This window comes from Platalea leucorodia (assembly GCF_965183815.1).
Source record: "Platalea leucorodia genome assembly, chromosome: Z".
NCBI lineage: Eukaryota > Metazoa > Chordata > Aves > Pelecaniformes > Threskiornithidae > Platalea > Platalea leucorodia.
The window spans coordinates 87,990,332-88,012,163 of NC_138858.1; the positions used below are offsets into that span (position 1 = coordinate 87,990,332).

At 44.0% G+C, this 21,832-nt stretch overlaps 1 protein-coding gene across 2 annotated transcripts; it reads right to left on the minus strand.

The window, feature by feature from the left end:
* Nucleotides 1–781: 781 nt before the first annotated feature.
* DCAF10 (DDB1 and CUL4 associated factor 10) lies at nt 782–21,607 on the minus strand. Of its 2 annotated transcripts, none has more exons than XM_082335948.1 (7): nt 21,428–21,607; nt 16,566–16,679; nt 10,998–11,195; nt 10,368–10,570; nt 9,431–9,541; nt 8,040–8,185; nt 782–5,745 (listed from the first exon to the last, which is right to left on the minus strand). In XM_082335948.1, the coding sequence occupies exons 1-7, from the start codon at nt 21,523–21,525 to the stop codon at nt 5,401–5,403; spliced, it is 1,215 nt and encodes a 404-aa protein (XP_082192074.1). In that variant the 5' UTR covers nt 21,526–21,607; the 3' UTR covers nt 782–5,400. The 2 variants fall into 2 exon arrangements, with proteins under 2 accessions (XP_082192074.1, XP_082192073.1); XM_082335947.1 differs by having other exon boundaries at nt 782–5,769.
* Nucleotides 21,608–21,832: the final 225 nt, after the last annotated feature.

Sequence of the window (21,832 nt, forward strand, 5' to 3'; positions counted from 1 at the left end):
CAGGTGCTGCCTCCGCCAACGGAATGGTTAATTACACTTAGTTTTTAATTACCATGCTAGCCCCAACACACGTCCTGCTTTCTAGGCTTCCTGCGTGAAGTATGAGCATGCTTGACCTTAAGGACAATAGCAAAGAAACCCGTGGAGGGAAAGAGACCTGCGTACAGAGGCTGCTTTGCTCTAAGCACTGGTTTTTTCCCCTCTTAGTTGTAGGGAGTAGGCAAGACCCAGTGAGCATTACAGAACAGAGCTCAGTGTAAGATAAATACATTAAAATAGATTTTAATTCATTGAATTATTAAATGTTTAATTTATTATGCAAGCAAGAGAAACTGTCCACAAATAGTTACTGTACGGCTGTAAGTACAATATTTTCAGAGCAGTTCTGATACTTCCTATACTGTATTAAAAGGCTACAATTTTTACTATGAAATCTCAGGTATTTCAAAATATTCTACATGCACAATTTGTTCCTGTATTAAAAATTCTTATGCTTAACTGAAGATACTTAGTGCTTAAGAAAATGCACCTTTGACTGAGATCAGGAAATTAGAAGTTTCTTTTTCCTGCAGGACAAAAATATTATGGGCTGTTGACTTCTTCCTTTTACTCCAACTTTTTAGAATCCTGTAAACTAGATTTTTTTAAAAGCTTTCATTTGGCAAGTGTATTTCTTTTTTCTGAGAGTTCACATTTCATAGAGCAACAGACCCATGTTTTACGGTATCACGACCTTCTCCACATCAGTGTTACCCAAATTAAAAAAAACAAAACACCACCACCAAACAAACAAAAAAACCCCACCAAAATCAACCAACCCCCCCAGCCCCCCAAAACCCCAGAAAACCCTGATGCTTACATTCTAATTCTGGTAGTAGGCAATCAAACTGTCCTTACCAAGACTCCAAGAGTGCAAACAAACGTGTGTGTGTATCTGTCTATAGCACTGTGCTTTTTTTCCTATCCCCAATAGCTCTGTTTGGAGGTTACATTTTTCCCTGAACTACCCATGTTTGACAAGTGGACTGATGCCCTGCGGCTGTATATGTACTGAAATACACGCGCACACACACCCCCCTCACACAGAGAAGGTACACACAGGTGAATGTCCTTGTATAGTCCCATTCATCGTTTCTCTCCCCCTCCCCACAAATGTCTAACAGTGCTGCAGTGATTTAAAGACTGACCTCTAATGGAATACTCAGAAAATGCATTTACACCCACAACATACAGTCACTGGACTACTACAAAAGGATTACTAGCTTCAAACACTAGTTTGGTTCCTGTAGATGCTGCTATACGTTGACATTCCTATAGAGATCCTAATTATGCAGTTTATCTGCTTCTGCTGATCAGCCATGCTGTGTGAATGGAGGAATTCTTTTACTACAGCAGTTAATGAATATGAAACCATGCATTTAAAAAACACATTGCATGCTTTACAATCAAATGGGGAGCTCTATCTTCAGTAGCAATACTGTAAAATTTATCAAGTGATGTAACACTTGAGTAGTTGAAAGTAAACCAGTTTAAAGAAACCTCTGGTACAAGCTGCTACCATACTTTGCTGTTAGTGCAGTCTTTCACCTTCCATTTGAAACATTTATTTCAGACTGTTTTATATAGTTCTGGAAGGTTAAGGATTCATCTTCTGAAACTTAACAGTAAGCTAAACCTTCTTTTTTTTTTTTTTCTTTTTTACTATCTAGAAATAATCCAAAGCTCACCAACAAAATACTTCATTAATTCAATAAGGCAAGGTAATATTATTCAGAAAGACAACTGAAAATCACTCCTTCCACCACGATGCAACTGCAAGGCATATCACTTATGAACTATTGAACAGTGTTTCAATAAGTGTTACGTGAACTTCATAGGTAAAATAGATTAACCTTCATGGAAAGTTTCCAAGTATTGTTGAAAAGGAGTAATCAAATGATCAAAATCTAAGATTACCTACTTATTCTAATTCAAACTTATTACAAATGTAATCAGAAGAACTAGGTAACACTTCTACAGCATACATGGACAGAATCCATCTTAATATGCATCTACTGGACGTGCTACAAAAAGCATCAACGTATCATCAAACCCCTTAACCAGGTCAACTTTTAGCATCAGTCCTACGCTCCTGCTCAGTGGCCCTGGTTTCCAGAGCTGGGCAGGGTTGGTCAACCCACCGCTCTTGGTGCTGTGCACTGCAGGTAGTAACTAGATGTGATGACGTGTGTCACTTTGGAGTAACAGTTCTTTACACAGAAAAGTTAGTGTCCAATGTTTCAGCACAATACTCTTGTAAAAAACAGCGTATCATGAGGTAGAATTAAAAAAGTAACACTCAGTGCATATTAACAGGCATAGAATTAAAGTCACAAGCAATCTACCAGTTCAAGGAATTTCTGATAGGAAAAACCAAAACCAGCAATGCAAACCAACAAACAAACAGACCCAAGAACTGCTTTGATTTCATGGGTGCTTCTTCACCTCCAAAACGAACACAGTTCAAGCCTCTGAGAACAGTACTTAGGATTTCTTCAAAATATTACCTGTAGTCCCTTTAATGATGTTTAGTAAAACATTAAATAAGATGAGAAAACAGCAGCCTAGAAGCGGGGACAGCGAGTGCTTAGGGAAAAAGCCATCATGGTCCAGTGCGGGGAGAGGAGGAAAACCTGTTTCTTTACCACTAACAGGCCACAGCTTTTAATGGAGGGGAACGCAGAGAAATGCAAGTGTTCATACAGTCACACTGCATTCTGTTTCAAAATACTTCAGGAACAGCAAACTTAGCACTTCCACTGGACTAATGCCAAGAACACAGTATCCAGAAGTTTTGCCACACGCTGCTACTGGTTTGGGTTTTTTTCCTGTTGTTGTTGGTTCCCCCCCCCCAAACACCTTGGCCAATTAAAAACTCCTTGTAGCTTAGCTCCTCCTTTGCATAAATTCTTGTATTCCACAACTGTCCTCACGTTTTCAGCACACTTCACTTCCATTGCTTTAAGTCACAGACGCGGGAAGTCCCCTTGAAGTGTTTCTAGCTAACCAACAAATCCAAGCTGCCCCAGATGCAGGTTCATGTTCACAGGCTGTTACACGCATGCAAAAGGAGCTGGGTGCAAATGGAAGTGATGTATTTCTAACCAGTCTCACATATTTTATTCATTCAGTCACTAGGCCCCATTTTTCATGGCTTGACCAGTTAACTTAAAGTGAAAAAAATACCTTTTTGTGAATTGTGTTCCTTGCACGCAGTTCCAAAAGCATTCAAAAGGTACAAGTGTTTGAACTTAAGAGTCAGTGTTTTAGAACACAGGGCATGTCTCTTTATTTACGGTTTCATCAGTCGATGTTCGAGTTCAAGACAATAGTTTCAGCAACAACGGAACTGCTCAGAAGACAGGCTATGGAACATTTCAACCTACGAATTACTATCTGAGAAGACTATGGGCATTTATTTGCATTTTAAGTTAACTGAGTATATTTACTTAAAAAATATTCTTCCTCCTGCAGCTGGGATGATATTCTACTGAGACACCATCACCAAATAATTCTGCTGAAAACCCATGAGTACAGAAAGTTTAGGACTTTTACCACACAGTAGGAAGCCTGTCAGCTGCTCAACTACTTGAATGTTTTCCTTTAGCAGTCAGTTTAATGCTAAAGATGATGAAAACCCAATGCAGGCATAATTAACTAGCCCTCAGATTCCCAAATACCCAATATTGAAGGCTTTGTATTACTAAAGAAATTCTCCAAAAGAGGAAATTTAAGATTTTTTTTCTCATAATGCAGAGGAGCCTTAGGTTTCAATGATTTCTCCACCAACACCCAGAGTATGCACAAATTCAAAGCTACGAGAGGATCGCCAGGCTTGTGTACTTCCAGCTATCTCATCTTCACAGATGTCGTCTTTTTCCCAAACATATTTTGCAAAAGGCTTTGTAAGAGTCAACTTAAAAAGCATGGTCTGTCGAGCCGGAGATAGTGAATCTGAACACCAAAGTGTGAGAGTCCTTTTTAGGTAAAGTTTCCTGCTGAACTGAGTGTGTGATTGGTCAGCAAAACCTTAGTGACAGACTGAAAATAAAAAAGATCTTGGAACATTTAAGTCGTGAGAATATTATAAACTGATATGGACGTACGAGACTGAAATAACTGTGCATTTACAAGGTTAGCTATATTAACTCAAGGGCTAAAACTTGGCATTCATACTTAATATGTGATTTAATGGTCAACAATAACTTTTTTCACATCTTACGATAAGCCCAGTTAAATCCAAATAGATCTTACTATAGACAGGCATGCTTTTAATCCGTTCCCGAACTGACAGTACATGTGAAGAAAGGCTTATCTGGTGACACTAGACATGTCCTAGACAAATTCCTCTCACAGCAATGGTGCAGGCGAGGTGTGGAAGAACAGTCAGGTGGGACATAGCCTTAACATCAGCAGAAAAATTCTGCAGCGTTAAGTTTCAAACGTGGGATGAAGGTTTATGCTACAGATGCAGAAAGCTCCCTACAATAGAAACCCTGGCAGCTGAGGAGTCAAAGTTGCCCAAGAGAGGCCGACCAAGGACATCCCCATTGTACGAAATATCCAAACAGTTCATATGCAGTGGTTACAGGGCAGGGTCTTCACCCATTCAACCCCTGCTTCCCTGCCCCAGTCTTTTCCTACTAAATTCTCTGAGGAAAAAATGCAGCTACATCTCCATCCAGAACCTCTTCCTTCTGGCAATAAACGCAATATATGCAATCATAGAAAACCAAATGTTTTAGCTGCAGCAAAACATTACAGAAAGTTGACTCATTTTTTTAGCCAACCACAAACCACCAAATTAATATATAAACGAAAACAGAATTTTCCTTTCTTTTTGTGACAGTAATTGTGTTTGTTATGTAGAAAAGCAGCTCATTATTTAATAATCACTATATAGTAGCTTCAGCAACAAAAAAAGCCAAGGAAGCGTATGTGAGGAAGTCCAGCTCCTTTGGAACAAGGAGGTGTCGTACCCGGGAAGCCTGGGCGAGTTTTGGCTGAACTGCTACCCTTGCCCCCTCTACGTTTGTTTCAAATAGCCCACTTCAAGTTGCATTGAAGGAAATTATCAACAAGTATTATGGTACAAACAAACCAAACAATGACTCGATGGCACAGGATCAGCAGGAGCAGAGGTCTGCCTGGAAGGCTGAAAACACAGCGCGTGGAAGCGGACTTGTGGATGCAGTACGAGAACGCATACAGTGCTGGGCTGGAAACTCATTCCACTGTTGGGTTCAGAGATCATAGTAACTATGATCTTATCCGTATTTAGAGATTTCAGAAAGAACACACTTCAACTAAACTGAAGTAAAAACCACAAACATCTGAAGGTTCTGTTGACGCAAGATGTGCCTAGAACTTTGGCTGATACAGAGAAACACGTCCGCTAAGGCACCCCGAGGCAATCTGACAGTGTGTTGGAGAAAACTTGGTTGTCAGTACCACGTCATTGTGAGAGTAGAGGGAACGGATTTCTTTCAAGGGACTGGCTTCTTTGGGCAAACAGTCGACAAGTTCGCTGCAGTGTGCGTCAAACCCCAACAAGCGGATCCCAAAGCCATGCGGAGATGAAATCATCCGGCCATCGGGGCTGAAACAAAGTTCTTTGATGTAACCCCGGCCCACATTGGCTTCTTCAATGCAATGAGTCAATCGCAGGGAACAACGAGGCGAGACAGGGCGCACAGGGGCTCCTTCCTGGAATTCATAGACACAAGTCCACTAAAGGGAGAAGCAGAGAAAGGAACACTGAAAGAGAAGTAAAGCACTGCAAATACTCATTCCCTCCCGCTGCATGTTAAGCGAGTAACACAGGAACGACCAATGCTATTGCTTATCTACTCTTTGAAAAGCATCTACTACGAAACGCTGAAAACAAGCCGGTTCCTTGGCATCTCCTCTGCTTTGGACGAAGCAAAACAGCTGTCTGGCATCAAAGCTGCTTTTTTAATTAAATGGATGCTAGATATAATCTTTTAAATCTAGTTTTAATCTGGAAAGAGCAAAGCCTAATCCTTTGGCCAGGTATCTGCTCTAATTTAGTAAACATTTAAATGAAATCTACAATAAAGTATAACTCAGCCTACTGTAATTTACAATTGACCATTGGCATTTTGTGCCCTTAATTTCAAAAGGAAAGAAATCTTGAAACAGCAGCGAAATAGATTTTTGAAGGAATGTTATGAACAGCTCTATAGCCAGCTGGTTACTTGTGAGATCGCCAGGGATTTTAATGTGTAATCTAATTATCTAATTCCAAACCAAATGCAAAAAACAGCTCTATGACAAAGTTTATATCATGTTGAAAGATTCAATTTCAGCCACAAGACAAAAGAAGTGTTCTTAGCTCTGTTCCATGTATTCTACTGAAACAAACACAAAGGGAACAATACTAATGAATATCAATAGAAGAGAGTAAGGCAGGCACTAGGACTATGGAAAATTATAACTAGGTCAATTGTCAGTATCTACTAACCCAATATGATATTTGCATTTTCAAAAAATTCTGTGTTGTCTAGCAGTTTGTTTATAAGTTTACAGAACCAGCATTAAAATTTATAACAAATATGCTACGCTTCCATTCAGTCCTCTACACATCTGTAAGAGGTCACCATTACAAAGAGTGGATTTCTTAAAAAAAAAACCCAACCAAACAAACCAAAACACAACAAAACAAATAAACCACACACACCCCCCAAAAAAACCCAAACCAACCCCAATTTACATCAGCTATCAAATTAACTAAACTGTTTATTATTGGTCAAGCATTCAAGTAATTCTTTGTGGTTTTGGAAAACAAATATAAAACCTCTGTGTCTTAAAAACAGAGTGGTCTGCAAAACTTTCACAGCAGTAATTTTGAAATAACCTTGGGAAAAAAAGGTGTTTGCAAGAGGACCATCTGGTGGAGTCCAGGTGTTCTGAAGGCTCTGGCTGGGCTTTAAGTTACAAGTGAACTTCAGTTAACCTGGGAGTTACTTCTTCAAAAGCAAGTGCTCCCAAACACAACCTGCAAGCTCTTGGTTTCTGTATACAGTCCATGAAGAAGCTTTTTCGTTATTTCTGAGTGCATTACAGACTGCTTGTTTGTCTTAGAACTGGGTCGCAGTGCAATATAGCAGCTATTATGTGACACTTCACAAAGAGAATCTGGGGAAACATAATCCAGAGCTGGCCTTAAAGTCTGCCATTAGTTCTTTAAAGCAGTATTTAGGGGAGTGAAAACTGCAAGCTGCAGACGAGCTGTAGCTGGTCTTATGACTTAGTACTTCAAGTAAAGGCTTGAAATGGATTCTGCCAGGAAGATCACTGACACGCCCTTTATATTTAAGTTGCAGAGTTTTAGGATGAGAGTTGAGACTGAGGCACTTTGACGTTACGTAAACATCACCGGAGTTCATCATATTCAGACCTATGGTGTGGCAGTTTTAAGTAGATGCAGAAATATGCCATGAGAGTTTCTTTCCACAGCAGTGTAGGAGCAGCCTCTGGAAACCATTCATCAGCACAGCAGGAGCACTTCATCCTTGGAGCACCAATGGAGGCAGAAAACATTCTGAAGGCACTTGAGAAATTCAGAGGAGCTTCTCTGCTCAACTTAAACCACATCCATCAGTACACTATTCTCTAAGCCTCTCTCTTTTCCAAGTTCATGCCTCCTATATTTTGGCAGGTACATATTTTTAAGTCATGTATTTGGCACCACAACTACTGTTTGAAAACTTTTAACAGAGCTGTGAACTATAAAACATATTCTGTTAAAGAGCGGGGCAACAGGAGTAGGGAATGCAGGATACAAAGTCATATGAGATCATTAAAAAAAGAAAAAAGAACTTTATAATCTTGGTGTAAAATTAATGCATTTGTAAGCAGAAATAACTAATTTATTCAAATGCAAATTTACCCCAAGCCAAGAAAATTTCAATATAGTTGTATGATTGATACGTCTTACTCAATGTATTTAAAAAAAAAAAAAAAAAAATTTGTTTTACCTCCTGGTCATCTGTATTACTTGAGCACCGAAGAAGCGTAGCCCACCCTTTTGGATGTAGCTGTAGTGACGTAATGCAGTTGCCTCGATCTCTTTCTCCAGGAACCTCTGGTGTTAAGACCTCCAAACTATTTCTAGGTGATCCACCTAGAAGGGGAAGTCAACTGTAAGTCTCAATGAAGTCTATACATTAATCCTCACCTCTCTCATCAGTCTACTGCTGAAACTAGGTCAAACATGTGGCACTTGCATCTGACTGCTAGAAAAGACCGCACCTTTATGAAAGGATAAATCAAAAGAGAGGTTATACAAACAACTGCAGCTAATGGGCTCGGTCCTGATTTCAAATAGCTTATTTTTTGAAATTTGCCTTCCAAGACCTGTGTTAAATCACGTCATACTGCGAACTAAGTCAGAGTTAACATTCCACACATACGCTCTTCATTATCATTAAAACGAAGTCTAAAGAGCGGGGTTTTTATAAGAACTACGGGTTTTCACACTTGTATGATGTGCTTTCCAAATTCCTTCCAAAGTCTGCTCAGCTGTATGCAGCTTGCCTCCCTTCTCCCCCTCACCCCTAGAAAGCTTTTCACGGGCAAATCATGCCCTGGCACCCAGTTAAGCCTCCTCCTTTCACAAGTCTGTCTGAGAATCTCACAACCATCAGTAGTTAAAACTTAACATGATACTTAATTTAAATTGCACGTGATTCACAAAGTATTTACCAATTTGCCAAGTTTATGCTGCCTCTCTGAAAGTGCATCCTAGATTCAGAGGAAGCCTGCTAATCACAGCATCATCAGTCTTCACAGCTCCGCAGTTAGGTAGGCCTTGGTTTGTAATCAGAACTTCACAAAACACTCTATACGTATTTAAGACCTGTTTGCATATTCTTTTTCCATGCTATTGAGTCCTCATGGAGAAAATGCAGATACATATTCCCCTCATTAAGGAAAACAAAAAGCAAAACATAGCTATGTTCTGCTTTGGGTTTTTTTTTTTTTCTTTCCCCCTGCCCCCAAAGGTCATTCACACAAACTTTGTTCAAGGAAAAAACACAAGGAAAAGGGAGCACCTCTACACAACAACAACAAGGTACTAATATAAAATAAAGATCTTGTTGCTGTTTTCTTGGAAAAAACCTGATTAGATCCCCAGACTTTGGTGTGCAATGACATTTTATTGGTTTAACAGAAATCATAGGAACACTCCTCTTTTAAAAGTCACAGAGACAAACCCACAGTTTTTCACTATTATACTCTGGCCTCTTCTGGATACAGTGAGTCAAAGTCCATGGGGTTTTTTTGTTCTGTTGTTTGGGTTATTTTGGGGGGGTTTTTTTGTGTGTGTGTTTTTTTTTTTTTTTTTTTTTTTAAGATCTTTTCCTACCTTCTCGCTGGGAGGACCGTGACATATGTTTCTCAGACAGTGGACCTGAATCATTCTGGTGACACGGTGAACCAACAGCTCGAGGACCAGACGAACCTGATGACGTTATGTCTGCAAACAGCATCAGCCACGTGAGCATAACAGCTAAGCACAGACCACTTACTATGCATGTCCCTCACTTAACCTTCCTTAGAAATGTTAAGTAAAGGGTAAGAGTAAGGCATCTTGTTAAGAAAACACTTTTCAAAGCTCAGTTTATAGTCTAAAACTACCATTCTGTTTGTGCCTCATACAAATAAACTGCCAGCACAACAAACTCGACTGGAAATAAGACGTGAGCTGCATTCCTTCCTTACTATGCACTGTCACTACTAGAAGCTGGGGTATGAATTTCTCCCCAGGCCACTCCCTTTATATCCTGACATCCCAAATGTCAGAGTTTCTGTCAGTAATTTGCTCTGTTTCTGCCACAAAGCAGGAGGAAGCAAGCAGTGACATTTCAGAGCATGCGATTCTTCCAGGTCTGCTGTCAAGAGCAACCACACCACTACACAACAGTCATTAGTAATTGCTGGAGCTCACACACAGTCAGCCCACTCAGCACGGGTTAAGTTTCTTTTATTACAGGACCAAGGACAGTAGATAAATAAAGCTACAGACTGACAGCTCGAGGTGACAAAATTCCACAGGCACTATATATACCCTGTAGTGCTGAAGTCTTGATACCAAAAATCACCCTAGACACTTTACCTGAGTCAGAACATACCACTCAACAGTACAGATGTGCGTGACCCCGGACAACAGAGCAGCTACCCTGCCGAAGAGTTCCTCAGCAGAATCCTTCCGACTCCACCTCTGCCTTCTCTTGCTAGCTAAGAGTATCCCATAAAACAGCTCTAACGGAGAAGCTGCCACAGACTTTTCCACAAGCATTCACCTGAACTTGATGTAGTCCTCCTAGCTCTTAAAATTGGGTAGCTGCCAACCTCTAAAGATTTGTTTAGGTCAAGGTCATGCAAAATCAGAAGATATCCAGAGGAGGTCGAGATCAACATTTTGGAACAGTCCGGCGTCAGCCTCATTCGCATAAGAAAACGGGTGTGAAAAAACTTCTTGTGGGGACATCCATCTTCTGTGCACCTGGACAGCGAAAAAAGCAGAAGAAACAGCTGCAATTAGCTTTGAGTCAAGTCCCTAATAATGTCCAGAAGAGTCCAAGATGTGCTAAGCACCCTTGTTCATCTGAAAACTTTTTTTGAGTACTGTCTTTATCCTACTTAAATCAGATTTTAATGAAATGGCAGAAGTCACATTTCTGTACTACCACAATTGAAGACAGAACTTTTTCAAAAAGGAAGAACTACATTTTGGTGTGTCAGCAAGAAAAGCTCTTTTAGCTACTGGACTATTATCATACAAAGATGATGCAAGTTCTCGATAAGGGCTATAAACTAATCACAGTATTTAAGAATGCATTATAGCACCATTCAAGGAAGCAGGTTTTTCATCTGGTACAGAAGAACCCTATCCTTGTGTGTTCTAGAAACGTAACAGCACAGACACGTACCTGTTTGTGTCCCAGATGATCACATTTCCATCAAACCCTGATGTCACTAGTAATCTCGTATTGGTATCATACTCAATGTTCTTAACCCAGCTGGTGTGACCATGTAAAGTGCACACTTTCGTGTTCAGCTTTCTTAAATCCCAAAGTGCTATTGTAGTGTCATCAGAACAAGTCGCAAACAGTCGATTATCTAGAAACCTGAAAATGGGAGAGAAATACTGTGGCTGCTTAGTGCCTTTTCTAATTTAAATAGTCTGAAGCAGGATTTTAAGCTAACACAGAAATAGAGTGGCTGCACAAAAAAATTAACATACAGCAGGATATTTGCCAATAAAACCGTTCCATTAAAAAACAGTATGGTTTGGATATGAACCAGTAGCACATCTGTAGTAGCAAACTAGTAAACCTGCAGAAGCACAGCAGAAGGTTTTTGTTGGTTTGTTTGTTTTTTTAATGAATCACACAAAGATCACACAACCACCAAACCAACAGTGGAACAAATGCTGACACAGAATCCCTGCGGTAACTAAATCAGTCACCCACCTGGACAATACTCAGCTTTAAACTTACCAAGTCTTTTTAACACACAAATGTCCTAGGACTGGTCAGCTTTTAGACCACTGGCAAGATATTCCCATTGACTGGCTTGGCAGTCCCTGCAACAGAGGTCCGCTAGCCTAGGTTGTTTGTAATTTATGCCTTTCATTTTCCCCATTTTTGCCAGATCCTTTCGCTACTACGGACAGGCAGCACCAGAAGACACAGCAATTCTACCTTCATTTCAGACTACACAAGATCCTATCAGCTCGTAATTAATTAAACCCCTGTTCTTCTTTACTCTCTTCATTTCTACATATCATTTCATATCATTTCATTCATACCGTTTCATTTCCACATATCCACCCTCGTTCTTCCCCCACTATTCTGTAAATCTTCCTCCCTTCCCCACCGCAGACATAAGCTCCCTGCACTCAAAGGAGGTTTTTAAAATAAAGATCACCTTTTGTAATTCCTACTGGAAGCTCCCTACTGCTTTTAAACCTTGCTGCTCTGTACAGAGCACATGCCGCTAGCTTAGCCGAAACACACAGTGTCCAAGCCTCCTTTAGCCAACGCCTGAATGCCTCCCCCTCCGCTGCTCTGTACCACACATGGTGCTCGCTCCGCATCCGATGGAGCCGGTCCCAACCAAAAGCTCTCACCAGATCTTGACCCCACTGCCACAGGCAGAACACTGTGCTCGTCGCAAAGCCAGCGACAGGAGCTGATCAACGGGGACCTGCTTTCAGAAACGCCCTGCCTAGCCAGCCCGGCACAGACAGCAGTCGAACCGCCCGTGCTGGAAACGTTCGGTGCCAGGATTATTGGGGTGGTGGTGAGTCAACCCGAAGCCTTGCTCTTACCAGAATGCTGTTAGAGATGATGGATCTCCAGAGGCCCTTTCCAGCCTGACCTCCTGCTACTCCGTGACCTAGCCACAGCTCTGCACGGACGCCTGAGGCACACCACACGTCTGCACCAAGCACGCTGAAAAGCTGGCCCCGTGGTTTTACACGGGACGCACAACAGTGCTGTTCTGAGAGATTTAATCCAGCGGATTAACTGTCTGGTGTATGGCTTGCTTACTAACCACATGGCTTACGCTACACACGGTATTGCTATCTTGGAAACGTGCTAGATTTAAATCTGAACACTGCCACTGTTTGCACATTTCCCTAGACCCTTAATTTCATTCCACTCTTGCCCATCTTTTGCTTCTGTGCCTGCCCAGCTCCACAGTGCCCCAGGAGCACTGCTCGCTGCAGCTGCAGAGCCAGAAGGAGCCATGCAGACCTCCTGCATCCAGGAAGGTTTTGTACCACCTGGACAGTCTCAACAGTTTCCATCAAAAAGCAAGGGCCTTTTGCTCCCACGTTTCTGCCTTTCCTTTCCCCACGGTACAGTTCACGTGTCTGAAGCACAAAAGCAGGTATGCATATCAAAGTGCAAGTGCAGACCACCGTTTAGGATGAGAATTACAGATCATCTTTGGAAGTAGCAGCTGCACAAGTGGCACAGGCTACCCAAATTTATGGACTCCTTCAATACAGAGGTGCATTTGAGGATTTGAGTGGTTTGAGTTTTAATCACAATATAACATGAAATTCTGTTTAACTCAAACTAGTGCAAGAAGAGCAAGCCCACTGTTTCACAAGGTATTTACAGACCTGCAGTTCTACAGTACACTTCTATGCAGCAGTGAATTTATATCACATGCATAGTGCTCCGTACGCACTGTATATGTTCTGCGCTTAGCAGGTCTTGAGTTCCCGCTTTCTTAACAGATGACAGGCTTGTCACTAATGTCGTATTGGGAGAAGATGAGAAAGTGGAAAACAATCTGGGTTATACTGGTTGGATTACTACACTGATCGGGTGAAGTACTTAGCCTGTTCAGGTGGTAATTCTTCATCATGATAATCTCTGGTCTTCGCCAAAATTCAATGTATATATCACTCCTGCCTCAAGTGGCATGAGGCAGCTTGATCACCTTCAAGTGATTACAGAAGAGAAGAATATCTGATGTAAAAACACTTTATCAGACAGAAGGGGATAGAAGGGCTGGAATCAGCACAAAAAAGGTAGGTAATAAATTGCACTAAATCAGCTAGGTAATGAATTGCATAAATTGAGTCTAGAGGTTACTAAAGTAAACGCAAGAATTCTCAAAAACACCAAGTGAAGACAAGACTTTGTTTGAAACCGTACTTAGACAAGTTATTTGGTTCACTGAGAAAAATTACTAGATAAAATTATTTAGTTTGCGTTACGCTAGATCAAAGTTTATCAGACTCCACTCCCACTGCAATTTACCCATGCCCGTAGTTTTAGAAGGGCAAAGCATACTGGTTTGTGCTTGGAATTCATTTCTGATGAAGGCATTTGGGAAAAAAAGCTGTACCTGATGTAAAAGGGAAAATAAAACCTATCCAAAAAACACCTGAAGTAGCTGCACATCAATACTAAGGCAAGAATGATCTACACAGAGACATGCGGTAAGTTACCCCTAGAAACAGCATTTTATATTTCAGACTTAGAACCAGGCTACATCATGTGAAAATAGCAACAACTCCAGTGAAAATTAACCAACTACAATGGGAAGAATCCAACATTTCAGATTTTCAGGGCAAAAGTAAAACAGAGTACACCTCTTGCCTGTATAAATCCAGCATTTGCCTTTATCTTGGATGCAACACACCCACCACAAACAGGTTTCAGAAGAAATAGACAGGGAGATACAAATGGTACTGAACAGCTTTCATACAGGGAACCACCAAGTAGACTAGGATTCACTTGAAACACAGCTAATTGAAGGTGCCGAAGACTCAAGCATATGAAACTGACTGACACAGAGAAAGTAAATAGAGATTAGTTGTTCCTTGTCTTCCTACTTAAGAAAAGGAAACAAAAAACCTTGAGGGCCTCAAACTAAGCTATCAAGTTTTAAAAACACTATTAAACACTCCTTGAAACACATTTGTGCCTTGGAGCTCTGCCATGAGAGAGTTTTAAGTAAGCTCAAAACCTGACCAAATTCAGGTGGAAAAAACTGTCTGCTTCAGATGATTACACAGAAATCCCCAGTGACTGGGAGACTACTGGAAGAGGACCACTACATGCTTCCCTGTTCATACGTACCTCTGAGGCACCTGCTGTAGGGCACGGGAGTAAGGGTGTTTATTTTTGGTGCTTATTACAAGGAATTTCTGTAGTTGTACAGTGCCTGGAGTACTCCTCATTAAGCAGAAACAACACTCCAGGTAATGCTGTACTAACCACATATTACAGAATATAGTTAAGTTCCTTGTAACTAAGTTTATAACAACAAACAAATGGGGATATGCAGAAAAAGAGACACAGAAAAAGATGCCACTATTCTACAAAGACAAAATAAAGCTTTAAAAAGCATTTAGAAGGAAAGCATAAAGTTTACTATATGTTGCTAGGAAGGCCTTTAATCTGGTGATTAACAGTAGATCTGAGAGTTACCTGCTTGCAGGTAGTACTGGTATTTTTATGTAAATCAAACTGCACAGAGAAAAGACAGATTAGGACCAAGAACAGACTTACAAAGCCTCACCGACAGCCAAAGTGGAAAGAAAGGAGATGCTCTGAATAAGAGAAGAGAGTGGCAGAAAGTTTCAATGCTGTTCTCAACCAAGGAATGATATAAATTTTCAAGACCAGCAGAGCAGACTGCAACAGAGACAGCCAACCGGTCAAGGAGCCTGCAACAGCACGCTCTTTGTAAAACATGATCCAGACTAACTCACCTGAAACCCTAGCAAGAGCAGTTTGAATGTAAGGATCAGATAGTGAATTAGGGATGTCTAAAAATCAAAATAAATCCTGTTTGCCTTTGCTTTCCAATATCTTGATAATATGGCTTTATTTCTCACCTAGCTTTATCTAAAAACTAAGCACGTTTAAAGGACAACCACTGGCATGCAAGACGTGAAAAGCTGTATTTCCACACAGAACAGCATGTTCTCAACATCTCCTCTTCTATTTGTGTCAGCTATCCCCAGCTTTTGCTTTAGCTTTCCTGAAAGACATCCAACTGATGTAAAACTTCAGTCTCTTCTAAAAAGGACAGGCAGCTTGTGAAAAACATCAATTTATCTGAAGAACATTTAGAAACACTGGCACCCCACATTTTATTCAGCTCTTTTGAGGGGAAATGCTCGGATTGCTTCTACAGTTTTCTTGGGGTTTTTTGGTGCAGGTTTGGTTTTTGTGTTGTTTTTTTTTTGCTTTGAGAATCTGAGTGAAGAGAGGCTACAATATTGTCCACAAGGTTAAAAAGCGTCTTAAGTTCACATGTGAAAGTCTATCCTCAGACCCAGAACAGTTAAAAATCATAGAATTTTAAAGAAAAAACGTTACATGACAAAAATACTAATGATTTAGGTTTCTATGTTTGCTGTTTCCCACTTCATCCTGAGAAACAGGCAAAGGATTTAAACCATAAAGACTGAGTTCAAGTTGAATTGCAGAAGCCATTTCACTTTCCCAGCTCTTCTATATCATACCTGTATTTAAAGCAGCCAATCTTTGTTTGGAAATTTCTATGCAACCATGGCAATTACTCTTAGGATTCAAAATACCAGCCATATTCATATACATATCTGATCTTGCAACAGTCTCGGACTTGCACTTCAAACATAGACGACACACTGCTTGTTACCCTCTGATTTACTGTGTTCATTCAGGGCATTCCAAAGGCCAGTTAAAACAGGTGATAATACCTTAACACTCTTCCCCTCCCACAAACTGCAGCTTCTCCATCAACAAAACCACCTGCCAGCATTATATACCAACCACCACCACTTTCAGATTCTTCCTCTTCCCCCTTCCAGCTTTTCTGCACCTCCAATACTGAAGAGAAGGAAAATGGCACAAAGCAAACTGCAGCCTAATGGCTTCACAAAAGCCCAAGAAAGCGCATAACACAAACTTATCATTCTGTCATAACAAAAGTACCTATAGTAAGACAAAATATGAGAACTTTTATTCCTTCTGACCTACCTGATATTATTTACACAGTCTTCATGAGCTTCAGAGAGAGTTTTGATGTGCTTTGAAGATATTGGGTCAAAAAGCAGTACTTCAGTCTGTTCACAAGCAACAGTCAACACTGACCTGCATGGGAGTAGAGCAAAGCAGAAGCATTTGTGTTCGGTAAAAGGAATGACATCTGTGCGCATCCAGTTAACCTCCATTCCCTACCCTCACAGAAGCACAGCTTCACTATTACTTAGCTTGGCTTTCTGTTTACTCTGCACAGAATCTGCAGCAGCGTGTTTATTTTTTTTTATTGCCTTCTTGCAGATGTTTATTCTCAAGCACCTCATACACAAAAAATGTAGAAGAAAATAGCATGTTGTTTTATTCTGGAGAAGTTAACTTCTCTAACTCCTTTTTGAGATACCGTGACCCTTCTCCTGCCTGGCTGCTGGTATAATTAATGCATAGCTGGTGCATTTGCTGGACAGACCACATGATCTTTTAACTCTTTTTTTTTTTTTAACATGCAAGGTGGTTGTTTTGGAACAGCTATGTACTTCACAGATCCAATGATGGCATTATTTAAAGCACACAGTTAAGTGTATTTACGTCAGTGTTTTTTTCATAAGTTACTTGAGAGCGATTTGTCCCATCACTGCAGTGCAGTGCACGAACTCAGTGGTTCCCGTCTGGGGAAAAAAGAAGAATCAAGCTCTAGCATGAAACCCGCCGCTTTGTTCATGGGAGGATATTTGCTTAACGTTGCAGGAAAGAGGAAAAAAAGGACAAGAGCACCCAAGAGTAAGTGGAAAGGCATCTACTCCGAAATTCTACTGCAGTTTTCCCATATGACTGTGCCCATGCCATGGTCTCCCTCTGTCCATTCACTGGCAATGCTTTTCGGGGGGTTCTGAGACACCGCAGTTTGCTTTTCAGGGTGTCAGACGATCAGCTGAAGAGCTCTTTAAAATGCAAGGGTCTGACAGAGGCTGTGCTGCGAAAAGAAGCGCAGCCTGTGTCGAGCGCTGGCAGCCTGCTCACACTGCGAGCCACCTTTTACACCATCACTGCATTAACCCTCATCAAAGAGCACAACATATGGCGACAACCCCCTCCAATCTCCCTCCCTTATCAACCACGACAATATTCCCCTAAGACCACTACGAACGTCACCCCAGCTACATCACCGCTTCGTAACAGTCCTGAAGTGCAACCACCGACTTCTTCAGGACAGAGACGTACCATTTCCTCATCTCCTTCCATAACACTGACTTCGATGGCTATTTAGTTTGGCATCCACCCAAAAGCAGCATAAAGATGACATTCAGACTGCGTGTTCAGGAGCAGAATTTTTAAACCAAACGGTAAAGGCTAGCACCCTTCCCCAATAATCTGACTACTCAAGCAGCTCTGCTGACTGCATTTTTCTACATCGGAATAGCATGAAGCCAGTAGATGCTAAAGGCAGAAATAAGATTGATTCAAAGGTTTATTTAAAACATCTAGCCTTTCTGCAACTGAATAATTTTTTCACTAAGAGCTTATATTATAAAATTTAGATTTAAAAGTTTTACTTTTTAAAACAGCAAGAAGTCAGGGGATTGCTATCAGATATCACATGCTATTAACTACAAAGAAAAAGAGTTCTCTGCAAAAGGTGTTGTTCTCTAAATGCAGTAGTGTTGTCATGGAAGTGATAGTCAAAGGCAGCAATAGCAAGGAACTGGCACCAGTCTAAATTGGGCATTAGCGGAGACTCAGCCTGGGAACATGGCTAATTGTTACCCATGTTTTTTGAGATTAATTTCACAACAGACATTAAACCACACTACCATTGCTACTCTGAGGCCACAGAAAAGTCTGGAGTGAGATTTAGTATCTTACTGTATTACCTAATTCACTTGCCAAAAGCAGAACAACTTCCAGGAGCTACAATTTCAAGGACATTACCTCCTTTAAAAAAAGCACCTTTTCCTCCCCACATGAAGACCTCCACGTATCCATTTACAGCTTTTCTCAGAGAAAAAAGAGAGAAAAAAAAAAAATCAAAGACCTTTTCCAGGACACACATTCTTTGTGAACGAGACTAGAGAGATGTCTGTAGAGAGTTCACAGGGGTCCCAACAGGCACATCAACTGTCCACAGCTTGGGCAGGCTGTCCCGCTCTGCACCAGCCTCTCCTAGGGTATCGGTATTTACGGGGTTCGTGTACGCTGAGAAGGTCTGACTAAGTACAATGAGACGACAGTGTCGGTGAAGTTTGCCTTGATCCCTTGAGGTGCAGCTCCCCACGGGCAGGACAGACCCACCTGGCAGCACACACACACAGCCCATGGGCAAGACCCCTGCCGTGTCCCTAGAAGGGGGCTTTGAGGAGCCAGAAGCTGACAGCAGGGCCAAGGAACAGGGACGCAGCACCGCTGACCACAGTCGGTGCCCTTGACAGAGGCTACAGAGAGACCAAAAGTCTCCGCTGCACAGGACGGGTCTGGCCAGCATGGGTCAGGGCAGGTCTGTGACTGCTCTAAGCTGAGCCTAACCAGCAGAGAATCACACAGTAGCGAGCAAGGTTTCATAGAATCACAGAATGCTTTGGGATGGAAGGGACCTTTAAAGGCCATCTGGTCCAACCCCCCTGCAATGGGCAGGGACAGCTTCAACCAGATCAGGTTGCTCAGAGCCCCATCCAGCCTGGCCTTGAATGTTTCCAAGGATGGGGCATCTACCACCTCTCTGAGCAACCTGTTCCAACGTTTCACCACCCTCATCGTAAAAAATTTTCTCCTTGTGTTCAGTCTAAATCTACCCGCCTTTACTTTAAAACCATTACCCCTTGTCCTATCGCAGCAGACCTTGCTAAAAAGACTATCCCCGTCTTTCTTGTAGGCCCCCTTTAAGTATTGAAAGGCTGCAGTCAGGTCTCCCCGCAGCCTTCTCTTCTCCAGGCTGAACAACCCCAGCTCTCTCAGCCTTTCCTCACAGCAGAGGTGCTCCAGCCCTCTGATCGTTTTTGTGGCCCCGCTCCAACAGGTCCATGTCCTTCCTGTGCTGAGGACCCCAGAGCTGGACGCAGGGCTCCAGGTGGGGTCTCAGCAGAGCAGAGCAGAGCAGAGCAGAGGGGCAGAATCCCCTCCCTCGACCTCTGGCCACGCTTCTTTGGATGCAGCCCAGGATACAGTTGGCTTTCTGGGCTGCAAGAACACATTGCCTGCTCATGCCCATGGATGCATCCCTTTGACTCAAGAACCTTTTTGCTGGGTTCATTTTTGGAGAGGGAAGGTCCCTGGTTTAGCTCACCATGCAGCCTCACAAGCATCAGGCACAACGGAGGAGGGAGGAAGGCGAAACAACACCTTTTGCCAGAAAGTTGCAGAAATAATCTTAAACCACAGCCCAGTTGTACTGCTACTGCAGCTGACACTTTCTACACGGCTGCAGAACATCCACATGTGGGTTTTTTTCCCATTCGGTCGCTGTGGCTAGGGCAGTAAAGCAAATCCCACCTGGGCTCTTCACACTGTGTACAGCAGAGAGGACCCCGTGCCTTGGGAACCTTAATCACACCTGGCTGGGGATCTACAAAAGAAATCACTTTCCAGCCACAGCCACCCAAGAATGGTTTTGATAGTTTCTGGAGCTTAACTTTGTTCTCTTCAAAAAACGGAGGAACAAGTAAGGAGTTGAAACTTGGCTCTACAGCACAACCACAGCAAAATCATCATGAGTTCAGATGTTCACGGAAAGCAGAACTCTGTTCTGATGAAAACGCACTGAAAACAGAAATGCTGACTAGCCATCAAGGGTAACAAAGATTTCAATTCTGACTATCCAAACTGAAAACACTGTTGAGACCACCCTAGCTTGCAAAGTCTTTCTGCCAAGAACTTCACATACAAGCATACCGCAAGATATAAATATGCAGGCATCTCTGAACTGAACTCTTTAGAGTAAACTTCTTTTATTCTCAATGAGTCCAACTGTCACCTGCTTTTGTCTACCTTGTTACAGAAATGCGCAGCAGGACACCTCCGAACTCGTTTGTCAGGGCAGACCCACAAAATTCAGGGAAGCCGAAACGAGTAAGTATCAATGAGCAAGGAGTGCATTTCAAACAGGAACTCAGCCCTCTCAGGACGTCTGACACCAACGCTCTGGCGAGCCAAAGCCGCGTTTCCACCGCTCTGTTCTCAGCCTTGAGCCGCAGCTCACGGCTCCCCGCCTCCCGCGGGACGGGCGGCGGAGGCGGCAGGCGCACGGCCGGGCAGCGGGAAGCGCGCCCCGTCCAGGGGAGCCCCGTCTGCGACCGCTCTCCGCTCCACCCGCGCCGTCCGTGCCCGCTGCCCGCCGCGCAGCCGCTAGCCCGGGGCCACACACCGCCCGGAGGGCTCACAACCTGCCGGGCTCACGGCCCGACGGCCCCGCAGCCGTCAGCGGGCGGGAGCGGCGGGGCGGGGCGGTCTCCGCGCCGCACCGAGGCCTCCTCCCGGGGCCCGGAGAGCCGAGACCCCCCCCCCCCCCCCCGCCTCGATGCTCCCCCCGCTGAGCCGCCTCAGGCCCCACGGTCCCCCCGCCGCGGGGGTACCGGCTCACGACAAACGGTGCCCCGCAGGCAGGGAGCGGCGGGGCAGGGGGTCCCCAGCGCTGCCCAGCCCCCGGGGCGCGGGGGACGCTTCGGCGGCGCGCACCGCCGCGCCCGGCTCGGCTCCTGCAGGCCGGGGCACCCCGCGGCCGAGCCAGCCGCTCCGCAGCGGGGCGGCAGCCGGGCGCCGTCCCGCCGCAGGCACCGCGGGCTCGGCGCTGCCCGCCCGCCCGGGGAGGCCAGCGCGGCGCCGGCGGGAGCGGAGGCAGGCGGCCGCGGGGGAGCCGGGAGCCCGGAGCCTACCCGTCCGGCGAGTACTCGAGGTTGAAGACGGCGCCGTGCGTGCGGGTGCTGAGGTACACGGAGTCGGCGGGCTGGATGGAGCCGTACAGCCCGGTCATGGCGCGGAAGGTGTCCCGCGCCGGGTCCACGGCGGCGCTGCGGCCCAGGCAGCGGCCGCGCAGCCACCCGAACAGGCCGCCCCCCGGCACCGCCCGCGGGGAGGCGGGCGGCAGCGCCGGCTCCATGCCGCCGGGCGAGCCGGGCCGCGGGGCTGCCGGGCCGCCGGCGCTTCCCTTCCCGGGGGCCTCCGCGCTCATCGCTCGCCGGGCGCGGGCACGGCCGCGCCGCGCCGCCGCCTACCCTCCGCCGGCCGCACCGCGCCTGCGCGCCCCCGCCCCGCCCGGGCCCCGTGACCGCCGCCCCCGC

Bases quoted from the DNA above. Each gene is read 5' to 3' on its own strand.
- DCAF10 (XM_082335947.1), bottom strand. From the start codon at position 21,525: ATGACCGGGCTGTACGGCTCCATCCAGCCCGCCGACTCCGTGTACCTC. The intron at 10,571-10,997 runs GTACGTGTCTGT...TTCGCTGTCCAG, and splicing joins ATCATCTGGGACACAAACAG to GTGCACAGAAGATGGATGTC. The intron at 9,542-10,367 runs GTGAATGCTTGT...TGCTGTTTGCAG, and splicing joins GAGGACTACATCAAGTTCAG to ACATAACGTCATCAGGTTCG.